The sequence below is a fragment of the Zonotrichia albicollis genome, chromosome 6, assembly GCF_047830755.1.
Source record: "Zonotrichia albicollis isolate bZonAlb1 chromosome 6, bZonAlb1.hap1, whole genome shotgun sequence".
Classification (NCBI taxonomy): domain Eukaryota; kingdom Metazoa; phylum Chordata; class Aves; order Passeriformes; family Passerellidae; genus Zonotrichia; species Zonotrichia albicollis.
This window is the reverse complement of record NC_133824.1, coordinates 60391052-60412188: the sequence shown is the minus strand read 5'-3', so window position 1 is coordinate 60412188 and position 21137 is coordinate 60391052. Positions and strand designations below refer to the sequence as shown.

The following is a 21137-nucleotide window of genomic DNA, read 5'->3' as shown; positions in this document are numbered from 1 at the left end:
GGATGCACCATGTGCTTGACTTCCCTGCTTGGGAGCATTTGGTGTCTGGACTGAATTTCCAGATAGGCCTGCAGAAAAGTTTTAACAACATTTCCATTGTCCATAAGCTTCCAGTTTTCATCAAGCTCTGGGGCTCTCCTGCAATGGACAGCCCTGTGGAAGCTGCCTGTGCTTGGGCTCTTGCTCCATCCTGGCTGTTCCTGCAGCAGCTTTTCCCTTTGCTGGGCCCTGGTCCCTGTGGAGAAGCCCTGGGAAGCTGCAGCAGAGCTCAGTTCCTTGTGCTGGACCCAGGGCCTGCAGAGGCTGCCCCTGCAGCCCTGGAGCTGTTGGGAAGGCCAAGGAAAAGCTCCAAGGGCTGGGGCCAGGCTGGGAGAGCTGGGGGTGCTGCTCTGGAGAGGAGAAGGCTCCAGGCAGAGCTCAGAGCCCCTGGCAGGGCCTGAAGGGGCTCCAGGAGAGGGACTGGGGACAAGGGATGGAGGGACAGGAGCCAGGGAATGGCTCCCAGTGCCAGAGGGCAGGGATGGGTGGGAGATTGGGAATTGGGAATTGCCAGAGCAGCTGTGGCTGCCCCTGGATCCCTGGCAGTACCCAAGGCCAGGCTGGACAGGGCTTGGAGCAGCCTGGGACAGTGGAAGGTGTCCCTGCCATGGCAGGGGGTGGAACAAGGTGAGATTTAGGCCCCTTCCAACCCAAACCATTCTGGGATTTCCCAGCTGCACAAAACTGCCCTGACAGGTCCAGCCTAAAGCTCAACTCCCCCTTCTTGCACAGTGGGAATGGTGCTGAAGCCTCACCTGGGGCTGTGTCCCCTCCCCAGCTGCCTTTGGCTGCTCCAAAGTCCTGGGCTAGGGACAGCTGGGGACATTTTCAGCTGCTCCCCTGCCACAATGCAGGGTGGGCAGAGGACAGGAGCTGCTGGCCCTGCCCCAGCAGACTTGGCCTGAGCACTGCCTGCAGGAGCTGAGCCAGGCCCAGGCCTGCCTTTGCCTTTGCTGTGACCAAGGCCATCAAGTGCCAGCTGTGTGTGCAGCAGCCCCAGCTGGCTGCTGCTCCCAGCCCTGGGTGTCCATCAGCAGCAATCACAGAGCCATCGGTGCTCCCCATCCCACAATCACAAAAGATGGAGTGGGAGGGGTGGTTTGTCCTGCACTGTCTGTTCCCAGCAGCCTGTGAACCACCAGGGACCCTGGGCAGAGCCTGCTGGGCCCTTTCCCTGTCACTGCCACTGTCACTGCTTCACTTGAATAACTCCATCCTCTAAAAGATGGATGGGCACCTTCCTGCACCCTGAAATGAGCCTGTAATGAGGAGCTTTGCATGCAAAAGGAATCCCCCAGCTGCAGAAACATCCCCAGCACACCCAAGAGGTTTACACAGAGGGATGTGTGAGTGTGTGTGTGTGTGCAGGACTCCACCCCTGCTCCCATGGAGATGCAGTTATTTTATGTAAGAGTATTTTTTATAATGGATATTGCTTATTCCACCTCTGTATGATTGCACTGTAACAGGTCTGGTCCCTGTGATGCTTCCAAGGCTGGAAATTCTTGTGTATTTTGCCCAGCACGGTGAAAAACAAACCACACAGAAGTAACAGTCATAAATATACAACTTTAAAAAAAATTACCGTTAAAGATTTATTGCAATAATACAATAAAATTTAGAAGGAAAAAAAAAAAACAACAAAAAAAAACCCAAAAAAACCAAACCATTTGTGTTGAGTTACATCTTAAGTCTGGAAGTTGTGAGAGGGGGGCCGTGAGTTTCCCCAGGTGACAAAGCCACCCTGGGTGTCCCACCCTGACCCTGCACAGGCACCTGATTTTCAGCCCAGGGCTGGGCCCTGCAATCAGGCTCCTCCTTGGCAGCCCAAATTGGCCACCCCAGGTCACTGATCACCACCAGAAGTCCTGGCCAGAACTGAAATTCCCGTGTTCATGCTACACAAGAAGTTTTGTAAACTCTCAGCTGGCTGCCTTCAAATATTTATAGCTATGGATATTCCTGCCCTCCCTCCCTCCCTCACCCCCCCAAATAACCTGGGAAACGAATCCTGGTGATTGCACTCAAGGTTTGGACACACACAATTCTTCCTCAGCTACACATGTGCAAAACACTTTTTAAAAAAACCACCACAACCTTGTGTTCTGTTACAAAAAAAGGTTCCATGAAAAGCCCCACCCCAACACATTTGAACACCCCCACGGTGCCCTTGTGCACTCTCAGAGTATGACACGGTTGCAAATAAATAATTTTGGAAAACATGGATAGGAAGAATATGGCTTAGAAAAGTTCTGTGTTGGATTTTCTTTCCCTAAGTTCAGTGACAGTGCACGAAGCTGAGTCATGGCCTGACCTTGCGGGGCTCAAAGCACAAAGGCAGCAATGAAAAAGGGACTGAAATGCCTATTAAAAAACAACAACAAAAAGGTATTTAGATGGTGGGGTCCAGTGCAAAATCCACGGGGAAGCAAAGGGGCTGGGCTGTGAGCCCAGTTTGCAATACTGGCGTGTGCTGGTTGCTCAGAGCTGTGAGTGCTAAAGTGCTGAGAGCCAGGAGAGCCCAGCCTGGGGCACGGCCCCCATCAGCTGCAGCAGCCCAGGGGCCTGGCAGAACTGGGCTGTTCTCCCACAACAAACCCAACTCTGGGAGCAGAGCAGCGGCAGGAGAGGCTGGCGTTGTCTGACAACGTGGGGAGTTAAGGGTCTTTGGTTTAAAAAAAAAAAAAGAGAAAAAGAAAAATGAGAGGAAACTACTGACAAAGGATGGCCAGCTCAGGGCTAAAGAGAAGCAGCTGCCGTGGAAGGGTGGGTGGCACATGGGTGTCACTGTCACCCCTCCTGCGTGGGGACAGGGGCAGCACTGGCCAGCCTGGAGAGGGAGAGAGAAATCCAGCACAAACCCCCTGTGAGGTGCTGGGAAAGGCAGCCCTGGAGCTGGGAGCAGGCAGGGATGTGGCCTCTGTCACCACGCTGTGTCCCCAGGAGCTGAGGGGCAGTGCCAGGAACCCTCAGGAGGCTCCTCCTTGGCTGGCCCTGTGCAGGAACCGTCCCAGCCCTAAATGTAAACGTTGGAAGCTCTGCTGAGCAAACCACCCGAGGGGGTCCCATCCTGCAGGGCACAGGAGGAGGAGGAGGAGGAGCCCTTGCTCACCAAGTCAGCACCCACCTCCTGGCGTTCCAGGAGCCAGCTGTGCCAGGGGAACCAAACCAACTTCTTGGCAGTCAGTAAACAACAAACCCCACCACGAACACACAATAAAATAGGCTTACAAACACATGTAGTGTGGAGAGCACGTGACTTCACCAAACTGGCTTGAAATGGGGTTTTTCTAATGCTAAAAAGTGGCAGCATGGTGTGGTAACCAATAGATATTATTGCAACAATGCAATTCTGGATCAGCATCCAATGTGGGTCTAGCAAGAGAATGTCCAGTGTTTCTTTGGTGTATGGTATTAAGAGTACAGAGCCTGTGTGCCTCAGCACAACACAAAACTTCTACACCGACCAGTGGAAACAGCATGAAACAAGCCAGTTTTCTATGGCAAAACTGGGTAAAGATTCACAACCAAATCTAAACCAAGAGCAACTTGCTGTGTGAATTCCCTGTCCATGCTGATCATTTGTATTAAAAATATGGCAACAGAGATTAGAAAACATGTTAAAAATGCATAATTTTCATGTCCTGAATGAAAAAAATCTAGAAATACGCATTTTTGCATTATGCAAGACAGATTTAAAACACACACACACAAAGGAAAACCCTGTAAGGAGTTAAGAAAGTGGGAACTGCTGTCCAGACCGCGCCCTGAGCAGCCTTCCTGATCCAAACACTCCAAAATCTGGTTCTTCTTCAGAAAGTAGAGCTGGAGGTCGCTGGGTCCTTTGCCAATCCTCGCTGCAGACAGAACCAAGACACCAAGTGCCCTGGCAGGATCCGTGGGCAGCACGGAGCTCATTTACAAAACGGGGCCCTCACAGTCGTCTTGGGGAAATAAAAAGGTTTTCTCCGGTTTACAAAACAGAAGTCTGACCTTTCCTTTGTTCCAGGCACTACTTAACTGAATCGGTAAAGGTTGGTTAGAGCCCAGTCAGGGAGGGGTTGCTGGTACAGCCCCGCTAGCGGTGCCCGGTGTAGGCCTTGAGCCACGAGGTGACCGAGGCGGCGGCCGACGAGATCATGCCGCCCGCGCTGCTGCTGGCGATGGGCTGCGACGCCTGCGTGCTCTGGCTCTGCAGCATCTCCACCTGCTGGGAGGGGATGTCACAGAACCTGGGGCTGGGCAGGTTCTCCCAGTCCGTGCCCAGGTCCGTCTCCTCATCGCTCACGCGCTCGTCGCCGCTCTCGTCCGTCTCGCCCGCCGCGCTCGGCTCCACAAACTCCATGGAGTCCTCCAGGTCGGCGCTGATTTCAAAGGGGCCGGACCTGTGGGGAGGAGGACACCATCAGTGCCTCTGCCCTCCCACCCACAGCAGAGATGAAGTGCCTGTCTCTGCCAGCTGGCAGAGGGAGCTTGCTGTCACCCCTTGGATGTGACACAGACACTTGGCCCAGTAAAGGACAGAGCTCCAGACCATGGAACAGGAACTTGGTGTCACCCCCTTGGATGTGACACAGACACTTGGCCCAGTAAAGGACAAGGCTCCAGACCATGGAGCAGTTGCAGGAACTTGGTGTCACCCCCTTGGATGTGACACAAACACTTGGCCCAGGCAGGGACAGGGCTCCAGACCATGGAGCAGGAACAGGAACTTGGTGTCACCCCTTGGATGTGACACAAACACTTGGCCCAGTAAAGGACAGAGCTCCAGACCATGGAGCAGTTGCAGGAACTTGGTGTCACCCCTTGGATGTGACACAAACACTTGGCCCAGTAAAGGACAGGGTTCCAGATTATGGAGCAGGAACAGGAACTTGGTGTCACCCCTTGGATGTGACACAAACACTTGGCCCAGTAAAGGACAGGGCTCCAGACCATGGAGCAGGAACAGGAACTTGGTGTCACCCCTTGGATGTGACACAAACACTTGGCCCAGTAAAGGACAGAGCTCCAGACCATGGAGCAGTTGCAGGAACTTGGTGTCACCCCTTGGATGTGACACAAGCACTTGGTCCAGGCAGGGACAGGGTTCCAGACCACGGAGCAGGAACGGTGGGAGGCAGAGCAGTTCTGCTCTGGCATGGACAGAGAAACACAGAGCAGAGCAGAAAAAGCTACTGGTGATAACTCAGGGCTTCACTGAGGGGAATCCTGCCTGGATGTGGAGCAGCTTTAATTTCCAACACCAAGAGAGCTCAGCTCTGCCAGGCTGTACCTTGCAACTCCCAGGTCTGGCACAACTCAGCAGTGGAGACTTCCCACTCTACCCTGAGCAACACCTCAAGCTCTTTCTCACTCTGAGGTTGGCCAGACCTGAACAGGCTGCCCAGAGAGGCTGAGGGGTCTCCTGTGGGGACACTCCAAACACAGAATCACAGAGTGGCTCAGGTTGGCAGTCACCACAGTGGCTCATCTGGTCCCATCTGCCTGCTCCAGCAGGGTCATCCCAGGGCACAGAATTGGATCTGAAATGGGTCACAGATGGCTCTAGAATGTCCCCAGTGAGGGAGGCTCCACACCCTCTCTGGTCTCTGCTCAGGACTTGGTGCACAGGGAAGTTCTTCCTCACCTTCAGATGGAACTTGTGGGCATCAGCTCCTGCTCGTTGCTCTGGTGCCATTGCTGGGCCCCTGGGGCAGAGCCTGCTCAGTGTCTGAGCCCTCCCTGCAGGCAGGGACAGTGGGCAGAGCTCTGAGCAGGGCCATGGCTGCATCCCCAGGGTCCTGCAGGGTCCCAGCTGTGCTGACACTCAGAGTTCCCTGCTGCCACTGCCTGGTGGGAGAGGCGATTGCATCCTGCCCATCCCACTGCTTTGGGCTGCCTGTATTCCAGGGAAAAAGGTGAATTCCCCACAGCAAGCAGAGTCCCTGACAGAGCTCACTCCAAGCCACAAAACTGCCCCATGAACATGAGCAGGAATTTGATGGAATCGTGGAATCATTTAGGTTGGCAAAGACCCCCAAGATCACTGAGTCCCACCATTAAACACAGGCCAGAGTTTATCCAGCCTCAGTGGGAGAAGGAACCTTAAGCAGTGATTTGTCATGGGAAATATTAATCCAGATAATTAAATCTTGGTAAAATTATAAGCATATGAAGCCAGCAGCATATAAAGGAGATTGTCAGGCAACCACAGCTTAGGTATCTAAAGGAAAACAAAGAGAACTGGTTGCTGCAAACTTTGCAGCCAGCTGAGAAATGAAAGGCAAACACTCCTCTGTCATCATCTGGAAAGCAATGGGAGCTCTGCCTCCTGGCAAAGCCTTCTGCTAAACAAGGCAACACAAGGAGGAGTCATCGGGGTTGAGGCCAGAAGGGACCATTAGATCATCTCCAGTGACCTCCTGTCCAACAAAGGCCCCTGAGTCCCACCCTGCTCCCTGTCCTGAGCCCAGCACCTCCTGCCTGATGATGCATCCATCCCAGGAACCCATCCAGCCCTGAGAGGATGACAGAAGGAAGCAGAATCCCCACCTTCATTCCTGTGGGTAATTAATGTCTCTGCTAAGTGCATGTGCCTCATTTCAAGCAGCTCAGGCTCTCTGCTCCCAGTGGTGTCTGTAAAGCCACTCAGCAGCCTGGTGGGTGTCTGACCCAGCTCTCCTGTAACCCTTCCTGTTACTCTCTGCACCCAGCTGATGCTTGGGGAGCCCTGGGACACCTGCACAGTGCCCACTGCAGCCCTGCACCCTCCAGAGCAGCTGCTTTCCTTTGAGGACACAGCTCTCCATCCTCTGGCTATTTCCAGCACTCTATTTCAGGCAGCAGGCACAGGTTTTTGTCCAAATCTTTTACAAAGACGTGGCTCCCCATGTCTGTGGGCTGGCTCAGTAGGGACAGATCCAGAGAGCACAAGGAAGTGGGAGCAGGCAGCTCCTCTGAGTGGCACTGCAGGTTTTTGAATAAAACCAGATCCATACAAGAGAACAAAGCAGAAAAGCAGATTTCAGAACATCACTCACTGTGTTTAAGGGGGGAATAAAACATCAGGCACATCAAACAAATATTTGCAGACTGTCTTGGGCACAAGTGACTTGTGTCTGGGTTATCCCAATGGGGAAATCAGTGTTGTTTGCTTTCTTATATTTAACTTGTAAAAAAAGGAAATAAATTATTAAACTCAGTGTGTGCATGCCAGAACTAATGTTCTTTTCATCACGTTCTAAGCTAAGAGAACAGTTGTCTTTAATCTTAATTTACATATAAATGAGTATTGTTTAAAGGGTCAGCTTTGGTCTAGGCAGTTCACTGACTGGAAATATTCTGGGAAAGGTTTGCCTGGGATTCTTTCAGGGTTTGTATTTCTGGATGCTCTCAGGTATTTGCACGTTGCAAGGTGTGGGCAGGGTCACACTGGGAGCATGGCAAAGCTGCCTGGAAAGGAGTTCCTGCTCCTGGCTGCAGGAAAAATGAGTCCATCATCGCTGCAAAGCCTCCAGCTGAGCCTGCCACAGGCAGGAGCACAGCAAACACACATCTGTACATTTAATTCCCTACTCAGGAGCCCCTTTTTCTGTCCAGTCTTTCCTCCTCCTGGACCTACCCTGATTTCTGTGCTGAGGACTGATCTACAGGCACAGCAGGAGAGAATTTCCCTCACAAGTAACAAGGCAAAGGCATCAATTCCAAAGTTCATATTTTGCTTTTCTTACCTGCCCAAGTTCTCGGTGTCTGGGCTGACCAGGTACATGAGGTTCCTGAGGGTATGCAGGGGGTGCAACAGATCTAAATTTACATGCTGACATGGGGAAGGGAAAAAAAAAACAAACCATGATCAGGTCCTGAAGGAAACCAGCAGGCAGAGCTGATATTTAAAAAGCTATTTAAAGATATGAAATGTGCATCCCCCCTACCTGAGAGAAGCAGAGGTGAAGGATGTTAGCATTCAGCTTCTTCACTGCCCGTGTGAACCTGTGTCTGCTGAGATTCTCCCCACAGAATTCACTGTTAAAACACCACACACACACACAAAAACACACAGAAAACAAAATGCTGTGAAAATACAGCATTTGCTGGAGGCATCAGCATTCCATGCCCTGGCTTCCTAACAAATCCTGGAGTAAAAATCCTCGCAGCGAGCACTTGTTCAAAGTCTGCAGCCAGTTCTAGAGTGCTGAGGAGATTAATTTTAAACCTAGCAGGACTTGAGCATTTTATCAGCAAGCTCTGCTTGCCCTGGCCTCACCAGTTTGCACAGGACAGGTGGTGGGAACTGTAGGGAACTCAGATCCACCTGAGCCAAACTGTTTCAGATCTCCTTTAAAGTCTTGCATCATTTCCTGTTCCCAACCTTTTCCTTCTCTGAGGGCTGAACACCCAAACAAAACCAGAGAATCACAGAAGGGTTTGGGTTGGAAGGGACTTGGAGATCATCTGGTTCCAACCCCCAAGCCACAGCAAAATGCTGAAACCCTACACAACTTCTGTGCCCTCACTTTGACAGCCATTATTTTAAAACATTTTAAAGAATCTCAGCAGCACATCTGGAACCCGTGGTGCAGATCCCAGCTGCTCCACATAGACACCAAAACTCTCACAGTGCTCTGTTCTGGGGTTTACTCCCAAGATTTTTATGCCATCATTTATGACACTGCTGCCATGCCATATTGCAGCACTTGTCCCACAGCACAGGAGGCAGCAGAGCTGTTCAGGAGCTGGGATTGGGATTTTGTGGAGCACAGTGGGGTCCAGTGAAATGAAAAGTGCCATTTGTGCACTGCCATATTTCAGCTCTCATTTGAGGATGCTGAATATGTCAATTAGAGAGGTGTTATTTTCAACTCTGATGGCTGCTCTCCCTCTCAGGAAATAAAAAAGGAGGGAAGGACTGTTAACTGTGGTCTAAAATCCTGCTAGCCCTCCTCTCAAACAGCACAAAAATCCACAAACCACCCATATTATCAAAAGCTGCTCCAATTCATGACTTTTTTGTTCAAACTAAGGTCACTGATTCCCTTGCTGTGTTTTTACTTGCCTGTTGCAGAGCTTCTTGGGAAGATTTACATCAAGTATGAGAGACAAAGTGTTAACAAGCTGAGTTGCATAGCACAATGCAGCACTGATGGTATGAGCAGGGTTATTATGTTCCATATCTGAAAGAAATAAAAACAACATGAAATCTTTGTTTTAAATGAAGCCTTGGTGGGTGTGTTAATATGTTCCTGGAGTCTACACTGGAATATGTCATTTCTGAGCAAGGAGAACAGCCTGAGTCTAGCAATCACTTCCAGTGAAATCTGTCAGAGGTTGGAAGAAAATAGTAATTCTTGGAATTCCTGTTAAGATGATGACATGTGAACTGTGTCAAAACTGTGAATAATTAACTTTCTCTATTTCACTGTGCTGTGCATCCCAGTGAGAATTTCATGCAGAAGAAGATTTCAGCAGACTAGTCATAAAATCACAGAATGCTTTGGGTTGGAAGGGACCTTAAAAACCATCTAGTTTCAACTGGGCAGGGAATCTTCTCCTAAAATCCCTAATCTGGCATTTATTTCTGGCTCAGGCTGAGAACAAACAGACCAGTTTAATAATTGTAGAGGAGATGTCAGGCCCAGTTTTTATATTTGCATTTGGGTAGGCTCAGGGAGAGCAATGCCTCAGGGAATGTGAACAAAATACAGATCATTCCGGTTCATCCCAAGTGTGTTTCAAGCAATGCTGGAAATAGAAGCTCTACATCTGCTACTATTAGGAAACCATGAAGGTGTTGAAGTGCCAATGAATATCACTCTTGAGGGGAAACTACACCTCTTTTTTCACCTGTGAAACTTTGCCAGTTCCTTGAGGCTGAAGGATGTGACTCATGTGCAAGGACAAGCTCCTCAGTGCTTTTGCTGGCACTCAGAGTGTCCCAGCTGCCTAAACCCATGGCCCTTACCAGGTCCCTGTGTAGTCTTCTTCTCCTCCACCCAGCTGTAGTAAGCAGAGTAGTCTCCATTGTTGGGGAGGATGATCCAGGGCCCCGTGATGCTGATGCTGGTGTCGCCGTTGTGGTCGTCGCACACCCAGCGCCCCGACAGGTACGTGGTCCTGCGCGCCTCTGCCAGCTTGCTCACAGTGCTGGAGGTCATGGCATTGTCACTCTCTGAGGACACGTCTGCTGGGTCCCTGCAGGGCCCACAGGGGGTGCAAACAAGGGGTTGGCAATGGAATCAAACACACACTTGGCAGGCACTGAGCTGGGTTTCACCCAGGGCAAAGTGCTGGTAGGAACGCTCCTGTAAAAGTCCTCAGTCCCAAAACTGCTGTCATTTGTTCTGGGGTTTTTAATTGACTGTTTTTGTAGAATCCTAGAAAGATTTGGGTTGGAAGGGACCTTACAGACCATCTCATTCCACCCCTGCCATGGCAGGGACACCTTCCACTAGACCAGGCTGCTCCAAGCCCTGTCCAGCCTGGCCCTGAACACTTCCAGGCATGGGGAATCCATATTTTAAGGAAGTCTAACACTGGAAATGCAGCTGATATCTCTCAGTGGGGAGATGCAAGCACCTCCAGATTCAGATTCTTCCATCCTGGACCTCCATCTGTGGGTGAGACCACAACTCCTCCTCCTCCTCCTCACAGACCCTAAGGGAGCCAGACCATCTACCTCAGACTGACACAACTCCCTTGTGGGTGCCTAAAACCAAGCAAAAGGATCCCAGAAGGACAAGCCTGCCATACCTCATGCTTGTCTTCACCTCCTCCATGGGGAAGATGACCGAGGTCAGCTCCAGGATGTGCGCGCGCCGCAGGTTGGCCAGGTGCTCGTACTGCGTTTTCAGCTCGTAGGATTTCTTCTCCACCAGGTCTCCCAGCTTCCTGTTGTGCTTCTGGATCTTCTCCTTCTTCTCCTGGTGCCTCTGAGCCCTGCGATAATGCTTCTGGTTCTCCTCTTTAATCCTCAGCAGCCCCTCTGTGTCTGTGAGAACAGCAGCAGATGTTATCCCTTGGAAAAGGAGCTGGGAAGGGCTTGTAGGAAAAGCTTGAGAAAAGCTTTATTAATATTTATGGAAAACAAGATCTGTGGCAGCTTAAAACAGAAAACCCTGCTAAACTATGAACTTCTTCCAGCTGCTCAGTGGTACAACTTTTTAATCTCCTCTGGAGATCTCCAAAGAGACTGCAACTGGGATTATTCTTTCCCTATCTTTTAGCCAGCTATTTCTGGATTTGGAGCACAAAAGCCGAGTTTTCCCAGTTTAATTAAACTCCTGAGCTAATCATCCTGACAGAAATAACCTGACTGTACACGTCTGCATCGTGCTGGCCAAAAAGCCCTGCCCTGCTTGCAGCCAAAATCAAGTGCAGATAGCATCTTCACTCACCAGTGCTGGCACCTGTGCTGCTGCTGCTGTGGGTTATTTGGGATTCTCTCATGGATCCCAACAGTGCAGCTCCTTGTTCCCACAGGGAACATTTGCTATCCCCCCTTCCACTCACAAATGGGAGTTGTGCTCATGGGCTGAAGGGCTGCAACTGCCTGGATTCACTCTGTGTGTCAGGCTTGGAAAAATACCCTGCAAGAGCATCTTGAAGCATCCAAGGCTGGGCCTGATGATCTTAAAGGTCTTTTGCAACCTTGATGATCCCAAAATCTGCTAATTCAGATATAAAATAAGTGGCTGCAGTAATGAGAGTCAGCCACCTCTGTCTCTTGAAAACACAGGGAAAGATTTCTTGTGCTCTCCCCAAATTCACATTTAAAACTCTCCCTGTGCCCTAGTTTGAGGTGTGCCTGCCCCTGCCGACACAGAGGCTGCTCTCTCTGAACATCAGGAATTATTTCCAGTCATGTGATCTGCTGCAATCCATGGTGTGTCTGGTAGGAAGGAAGATCTGGTGTGTGGGAGATGCAAAGTCCCAAATTAAAGGAGGTGAGAAAAGCTCCTCCATGAAGATAAGAACTAATAATCCTCAGGTTTATATAATATAAATAAGTGACCCCTGATAGAGGAGCAATAGAAAAATCCACTTTTCTCTGAGCAATGCCAGAATCCCTATGTGTCAGCTATAATTCCCTTTCCTTTAAGCAGTCTTATAACATCAACAAAAAATCAATTAACACTTGCAGTCATATTCCCAAACTCTCCCTTTGCAAAAAGAACAGGAGACAGGACGAGGAGGAAAAGGTCCAGCTGTTCCATTTTCACATTCATGTTTGACTTGAAAGGCTCCTTTTTCAGAGTGAACTCCCTTCCCTGCAGGTCCAACAGCAATTATTTGGGAGCAGGGGAGACACTGCACTGAAATTTCCTCTTCAGCAGTCCCAGTGCACACACAACTGTCCTGCCCTCTGCACAGCACCTCTGCTTTATGAGGTGATTAAAAATCTGTCCCCAGGAGAATTTCAGGACACCGCTGTGTCCCACACAGCTGCACTGCCTGATAAATGCAAGCCCAGGCACACTGATCTCTGCCCAGAGAGCTCTGCCAGGGATTTGCAAGCCTGTCTCCTTGAACTGCTCTGCACAGAAAGAAGGCAAACACACAGATTTTAAAACATTATTTTAAGCACCACCAATTATTGAGGTCTCCAAAAGCAGGAACCCAGTGTTCTAGAAATGGTTTTTATTGCAGAAAATTAAACTGTGCCACATGCAAGAGCAGAGAAACAACCTTTTCACACTTTTTAATGTGGACCAAAAGTGACCAAGTTGGATCCTGGTCTGTTGGCTACTCACAGCTAGAATTCATTCCTGGTCTCTCTCCAAAAGCAACTGAGCTAACAATAGGTTAGTTGGGCAATAGTCAGCTCAGTTTTTAGGTTACATCTGATCAAATTCACTGTGAGTCAAGAGAAGTTGCAAAAGTTGCAGATAATAAATTCCACAGAAGAGTGGGAAAATGGAGAACTCCACTCCCTGGTTGGTCCTAACCCTGCCACCTCCAGAGCAGAGCACTTTGAGAAGAGGTGACTAATTCCTTAAAGTCACATTGATTTCCTCTTCTCCTTCCTTCACAGGCAACAGACAAAAAGTCATAATCTAATCTCCATAACAATAATCATCTACCCACTGACAAGCTTGTTTTTCTTCAACTTCCTCTTCTCTAAACCAAACATGAATTTTCTGAGCTGTTGTATTTCATTTCCAATGCTCAGACTTTCCTCAGATGATTTGTATCTTTCTTAAATTGTTTAAATTGGACACCAGGCTTCCACTGAAGCAACAACACCTGGCACAGCAGGATAACTGCTTCCATCTTAAATACAGCACTTATATTAGTTAACCCAGAAAGAGGCCTGAACCTTTCTGGAGCAGCACAGGATTGATAATTTTTATTTAATTTGCAATTCCCCAGATCCCTTCCGGCCAAATCTCACCACCATCCCCCATTCTGGGTTTATGTTTCTCTTTACAACAATGTGTACCCTGATTTTGTCCTTTCCAGATGATGCTGTCTATTTATCTGCATGTTTTGATTTTGGTCCTGGTCTGCACAGAAGTCATTTCACCATCCAGCCTGGCTTCCTCCATTCCATGCTCTATTCTGCTGAGCTATTATGGGGAATACTGCCAGGAACTGCTGAGGTCCACCTGCCTCACCTCCTCAGCTTGACCAGTGCCACCACTCCTTGAATGAAGCTTTTCTAACCTTCTGTGATGACCTTGCAGGGGTTACACCCACAGAAAATTTTGTTTGCTCACAATTTCAGGCAGTGCCCAAATCCAAGCTATGTGCAGCTTCTGCTTCATCCTCCACTTCAGCACTTGATCCCCACTGAGGGGTTGATTTGACATGGATATCATGACATAAATAACAAAACATGGATTTGACATGAATACCATAACCAAGTGATGGCTGTTTTTATCCACCCTACCTGTCAGTTACCAGCAGAGCCCCCTGGGTGTGTGAAGGATTCCTGTCACCACTCTGAGGTCCTGCCTTGCTGCACCCTTTGAAGGCAGGAACTGTTCTCAGCTTCCTCACACACCCTCACAGGCTCCCAAGTGCTCCCCAGACCACCTCAGCTTCTTCCTTGGCTCCCATAAAGCAAACCAATGTGCAGCTCTCTGTTTCCTTTCCTTAGCCTGCAACTGAGTCCTCTCATGATGTCAAATTTACCCAGGCTAAGCAGCTGATCCCATTTTCTTTGCAGGAAGATGGAGCAAAGGCAGCACTGAATGAATGCCTCAGACTTCTCTGCATTGTTATTTGCTCTCTTTCCTGTTAACTAACACACTTTTCTGCTCCTTCACCTTTTCATCACCCATTTATTATTGTTACTATCCATCTCCTTTTTAATTGAAAATAATTTTGCATCTCAGCCTTTTTGATTTTTCACCCCAAGCCTGTGCTAATCCTTTATGACTCTTCTCAGGTTCTGCCTCTGCTTCCACTCTCTGTATGGCTCCTCTTGAATTCAAAGCCATAAAAATATCCCAGATTCAATCAATATGCTTCTGAATATGCCTCCTCTACTTCCCTTGCATGTGGATTGTAAGGAGAGCTGCACATTCTCTTCTGAAAAATGACCCTGCAAATTTAGTGTAAAACAGTCTAATGGGTTTCAAAAATGAAGTTTTTGAATGGAACCTACATCTTAATTTCAGTGACTCTTGCTCAGGTAGGATTTTAGGATTTTCAGACAGGTGTGGGTTAAAATTCAGCAGTTTCAGGAAATCTGTGACAGCTGCAGAGCTGGTTGCTCCTCCTTATCAAGAGGAAGTGATCAGAAACACTACACTGAATAAAGCCATCTCTAGGGACACAGCCAGAGCCACAGGCTGCTAAGCATTTGCTCTTAAAGCTGCTGCAAAACCATCTCTATCCAGCTGAATAATGTCTGCTGTTTGCTAATTAAAATCCAAACATAAAAAGGCCAAAATCCACTCCCTGATTTGCCTTCAAGCTGATCTAAGAAGCGACTGTTTGGAAATTCACCATTTTTTAAAAAAACTAACACACAAATTCACCTCAATTGATTTTTCACTCTAAGGCACAGGGAGATTTTCCACATCACAAAAGCACAGGCATTACTCACGTCTTGTCATTTCATCATTTTCCTTGCAAATGGTCTGTTTCAGCTGCTCAATCCTCATCTTGCAAGACATTATTTTCCATCTCTGAAAAAGAACATTCAGCAACTCTAGGGCACAAATGACTTCAAACATGCTGAACTAATGATTAACAGCAAAGCCAGCAAGCTTTAGTGCACAAAGTAGCAGGATGCTCCTGAATGGATCAAACAATTAAATATTTCATACAGTGCATTGTGCACAGAAGAATGGCACAAACAAAATGGTGCTCAGTATAAAGTGAATCAGTAAAATAAGTTATTGAACAAATATCTAGTGAGAAATGAAAAATTCAGTCAGCTTGGAGCACTCTGCTGGCAGAGCCCATTTCAGTTTTGCTTACAACAGGCTCTTTGGGAAAGCAGCACAATGCCCTCAAGGTAAACTGTAACTTTAAACTATGAGATCTAGGAATTCAGAGAGTTTAAAAACCATGGCACACTTGGAGCAACTCACCAGCTGATCAGTTATTTCTTTCCCTTCCATGGCCTTCAAAACACTAGAGGAAAAAAACACGATTGAAAGTTTTATGACTATCTGGACTTCATCTGTCTGCAGCAACAGTGTGTTAAAAGAGACTGTTTCCTTTTATGAGATCTCTTAGCTTTTATATCAATTTAATAAATACAACTTACTGTTTTTGGAATTCTCTCTGTTTGGTTTTAAGATGCATCAGCCTTTCTTTCTTCTCTGAAAACCTGGAAGAGATTAAATTCTTTTATTGATATTTTGCACAATTACAGCACTGTAAGTTGTCTGAGAAGGAGAATAAAATTGAAGCTTGGGGATTCTCCAAACCTCAGCTATCTGTCTTGATGTGGGGAAGTTAATGGCTAAATGTGTAAAACTCCTGCAGAATTCTAGAGCATGAGTCTCACTGGAATTGCAACAGAGCCTCTAAGCTGGAGAAACATCAGTGTTGAGTTATCAAACAAATAGCAAATTTCTGCTATTTCTAGATTTATGGCTTAGCAAGAGCAGTGTTTAGTGTGTTACAAAAAACATGGAGTACTTTAAAAGACCTTCAGTCACTGGAGAAATAAATAGTACTATCTCACATAGCCCATGACCCACATGTCTGCTTCAGCTCTGCTGCACTGGACTCCAGGATATGGGAACTGATCAGAAAAGAATTTTTTCAGATTCATCACCCTGTGTTATCACCCTTTCAGTATACAGAAGCCACATTCTGCCCCCTTATTGTTCCACAATTCATTCTATTTTTCTGTGCAACACACAGAATTGATGATTTCATCCTACCAGAGCTGTGACATTTGCAGATTCCCCATCCCTGCAAGTGTTCAAGGCCAGGCAGGATGAGACACGAAGGTGTCCATGGCAGGGTTGGAACTAGATGGTCCTTAAGGTCCCTTCCAACCCAAACCATGTGGTTTTATGAATTTACCTTAATTTCATGGAAATTTAAGCTTTATTTAGAAAGAATAGTACACAAAGGCTTGACAGGATGACATCTTGGATTTCCCTCTCTGTTACTCTGTTACATGTGGTTTTATGATTTTACTTTCATTTCATGGACATTTAAGCTTTATTTAGAAAGAACAGTACACTAAGCCTTGACAGGATGACATCTTGGATTTCCCTCTCTGTTACTCCATAATAAATCCAGAGAAGAACTTCAAAATGCTTCACTTTTTTCCTTCAAGTGCTGAAAGCTTGGTGACTACCTTTGGATTCACAGTGTGTGTAACCACCCTCCCAGATGACATTAGCATTAGAACAACAAAACCACGGGCTGCTGCTTTTGTAGTCAAGCAAAAGAATCTGTTTCCCTTCCAAAACAAACCCAAACCAAATGCAGGTGCTTGGCACCAAAGCCAGAGGCCACACGTGAGCTGGAGGAATGTGGTGCAACTGGAGGCCAGCTGCTCAGCCCAGCTCATCCCCTCTTCCTGTGTGTCCTCACCCCAGGAGTCACCCTGGAAATGAGAAAAGGCCCTGCAGGAGCCTCCTGTTTACCAGAGAGCAGAGCACACCTTTGGCTGCCACCAGAAATCCCCTGGCCCAGAAACACAGAGCTCACCCAGGCAGAGCACTGCGGTCACCTGGCAGTTCTTGGTTTCTGAGCTGGATTTGTGGGCACAAACCCTGACTGAACAGAATGATCCAATTCCTGCCCATCACAGCAGCAAAAAGCTGAATGAGCTGCCAAAGAACAGAGGAATAAATGAAGTTCTGGCTGTGGAGGGAAGACAGAAGTGTTTGTGGATGAAATTGCAGCTCACCACGCGCTGCGGCAGCGATGTCAAACAGCTCCCACCAACCCCTCCAGCAGCCTCCTCCCAAGCAAACATTTCCACTGCTTTATATAGCTCTGATTTCAACTGCACTGCATCCTGCAACTCCTCCTTCTTTCTACATCTTTAGCCTTTCAATCTGGCAAAGAAACAAAACTTGGGATGAATTATTATAGGAACTCCCATCAAATGTAAACTGAGAGGAGAGCACATCTTGAATTACCCATGGAATGTTTCTCTTTCCTCAAGTCTTATCACATTAAGGTGAGGTTTTCTGTGGTTGCCTGGCTTATTTCCACATGTTCATGATTAGAGAGAAGCAACCAGAGAGAGAGGCTTCCTAATCTACAGGAGTTGATTAGTGCTGAAGGAGCTGAGGGCACAATATTCACTATAACTGCTGAAAAAATTCACTATTCCTAACCAGAACCCATAGCCAGGCTCAGACATCACAATTACATTGAGTTTGGCATTTGCCATGTGCAGATGCACAAAGCAAAGCAATTCAGCAGTCTGGGGAACACTCTGAGAATTTCTGCACACACCAGGCTGGAGGACACTCCCAGGAGGAAGGAGAAGCTCTGAGCTGAGACCAACACCAAGATGCCAGCTTGGTTTTTGAACACACGACACATTAGTCATGAAAGGAAGGATGGCAGTGACTGTTCTCCTGCAGGACTTCTGGACTACTCATCCTTAATTGCAGCTCTCCTTAAGTCATTAATCTTAACAGCTCCTCAGTCTCTCCCCCTCACAGATATGGAGTGTGATTTTTGCCAGACAGATGATAACTTCCAGTTTTACTGTAGTTCTTCTAAAAGTTAGCTCACAAAATAGTCCCGTGAAATCTGAAATAATTGCAACGTGAAATTGTTTGTCCTCATATAAGGAAAATTCACAAGAAAATTCTAAAAATAATTCACTGTTGGATACAAGGAGTAATGTTTAGTTCCTTTCTATTTAACCAGGAAGATAATGATCCTTTTCCTCCATCTGCAACACTTCAAAAAGACAAATGGGAGGCCCAAGTGCCCCCAAACACTTCCACATTCTGAATTTCTCACACTGAGCCACTCAGCAAAGCCCTTGCCATGACACTCCTCCAGCAGTGGCCGATCTAAAATTAACCCAGGCGCTACTAGAAGGCATAAAATAAATAAATAAACAAACAAGGGTGGCTGTAAACAGCAGCTGAAAGGCCCCCAGTGAACTGCACCTGTCCCTGCGTGGCTCTGCCCTGGGCACCATTTCAAACATCTCCCCCTCTCCCAGGGCTCACACCACAGGAAATTCAGAGACACCCACAAAGAGCAAACAAAGAAAACTGACCCCTTCCCCCTGATTCTTAAATCAGTTATTCCAAATATTAATTAGAGAATGCAAACAAAATGTTTCAGGCATGGTTTAAACATAATCCCATTATCCTGAAAACCCAAGCTTTTGTCCCTACTCAGAGCTCCTGCAGCCACTAAAGACATTTAGGTTGTTAACATTGTGTTATTCACACAGGAGTGCTGTTCCTTTAATTCATTAAAATAAATTTGCCATTTTTAATGAATTGCACTACTGCAATTAATTGATGGAAAAGTTCTGAGCAGCAGGAGAAACAAAGCCTGGGGAAATGGAGAATGTAGGGAGGCCCCAGGTTAATACCATAGCAGTGACTCCCAGAGATGGAACTGTGATCTCCAGGAAGAGAAGGGGGAAAAAAAGACCAAAAAAAAGAAAAAAAAAGAGATTTAACACTTGCAGTTAAAAACCACAAGGTAAATATACAGGAGCCTTTCCAGCCACAGACAAGTGGGGCAGTGAAAGCTTCTCAGGAGGATGCAGTGACAACTGTCAGACAGAAAAGCTGATCCTGTCTCATGTGAGAAGATAAAGAGGGTTTTCTCTTACACTGCTGCTTCTGGTACTTTGGCTAAAGCTGCTTCTTTATGACTTCATTTTCCTGATGGGCAGAGACTTCTTAAGCCTTGGTTAATACAAAACAACAGGGCTTCAACTCTAACAAAGGCTACAATTGAATTTCTATAATTAAACCTAATGTTTAGCCAAAAACTTAAGGCTGCAAAAGAGACAGGAAAAAACCCAAACTTGGTTTATATTCCAAGCTCCATAGCCAACCTTTTAATAGAATCTGCAGAAAACCCCAAGCAGTCTCACACAACTACATGTTTTCCACCTATTTTAGCCAGGCTAAATCTAGTTTGTGGTTCTCCAACACAGCTTTTTTTCCATTAAAAAAGGGAACAGACAGACAGACTTTAGTGACAGACTAAAGTCTGAGATCTTCAAGCTGACTCACACTGGCTGACAGCATTTCCCCACTGCCGTGGGTGCTGGTGGGTGAAAGGCACCACTGTCCCCGTGCTCCTGGGGACACAAGGAGCCTTTGGAGCGAGGACACGGCCACCCCACACCCTTCCCAAAATAGCCCCAGGAATCGCTCCCAAAGGCTGCCAACGAGGGACCAGGAACACGGTGCCAGCCAGGGATCAGAGCCCTTCCAGACATGGCCCTGGGGACTTTTGAAGAATCTGGGCTGGAGGAGCCACCTGAGTCATTCCAGGAGGGAATTTGTTTACGGGCACAGCGCTCACCCAGCGCTCCACTTGCCACACCATGAACTCAAGCGGATACTTTTTTTGTCCACATTTATGGGTATATACACAAGAAGATGTTTATTTTCTTTCTTATACACCTTCCTAATTTTGCTTAACGGTTTAGAAAACGACTATTTCAAGGAGTGTTGGCGAAAAGAGGGAAATCGTATGAAATAACACTGAACGGGTCTCTGTGCCCTGAACTGCCTGGAGCTTCTGTGGCTACATCGCCACCGACACATCTGCACCTGACCGAGTGTTACTCGGGGTCACTCCTTAATTATTATTATTAAAAATATTATGATTCCATGGCTCGTACCGAGGGTCCTGCTGTGTCCGCCCCCAGTCTCAGGGTGGGCCCGGCGGCCCCCGGAGCGTTCCCCACCCACACCCTGAGCCCCCCGAGCCCCGGGACAGCGGGGAACGGGCACAGCCCGGCGCCCCGCCCGGCCCCGAAGCACAGCGACCGCAGCCGAGCAGGGAGAGCCCGCCCCGCTCCCCTCAGCGCCGCCGGTACCTCTCGGAGTCGCGCCCGTCGAAGAAGACGAAGTCGCCGCTCTGCACGCACTTGGCGCAGGTGAGGCGGCGGCGCGTGGTGTTGCAGAGCGGGCACCGCTCCACCGCCACGTAGAGACCCTCGGCGTCCTCCTCGGCGCCGCGCAGAGCCCCGGGCCCGGCGGCGCTGCCCCCGCCCGGCCCCGCGGGCTGCGGCCGGCGGCCGCTGGGAGCCGCCATGTTGGGGCCGCGGGTCACGTGGGACGCTGTTGCCGGGCAGGGCATTGTGGGAAGGGGCGCTGAGGCGGCGGGAGGGAGCGGGGGAGGGCGCGGGAAAAATCTTAATTTTTAATAAAAACTGCGCCCTTTGCCTTCTGCAGGAGGAAAGGGAACACCGCTGGGATCGGCACAGAGCGGTGGGGGTGTTGTATTCCGGTTCGCGGGGCTTCACAGCGGGTAGCCGTAGCATAAGCAGGCGGTAACGCTGCTGTGGGGACTGCGGCTCCCAGCGAAAGCGCGGCCGTGTATTTACAGTAATATCCAAATCGCTTTGTCCAAGCGGCAGATACCGAGGCAGATCCTGAAAACCGACAGAGGGAGGTTGCCACAACCCAGCCTCCATGGTGGGGCGACGATGAGGAGTTAAAGACAGAGGATGAAGGAGGGTTGAGGAGAAG

General features: G+C 48.3%; 1 protein-coding gene across 1 annotated transcript; it reads right to left on the bottom strand.

Moving 5' to 3' along the window:
- Window positions 1-3988: 3988 nt before the first annotated feature.
- Window positions 3989-20732, bottom strand: ATG14 (autophagy related 14). Its single transcript, XM_074544035.1, has 10 exons — window positions 20483-20732; window positions 15740-15802; window positions 15561-15603; window positions 15071-15152; window positions 10768-11005; window positions 9980-10209; window positions 9074-9191; window positions 7953-8043; window positions 7752-7837; window positions 3989-4424 (listed from the first exon to the last, which is right to left on the bottom strand). The coding sequence occupies exons 1-10, from the start codon at window positions 20698-20700 to the stop codon at window positions 4118-4120; spliced, it is 1476 nt and encodes a 491-aa protein (XP_074400136.1). The 5' UTR covers window positions 20701-20732; the 3' UTR covers window positions 3989-4117.
- Between the last annotated feature and the right edge of the window lie 405 nt (window positions 20733-21137).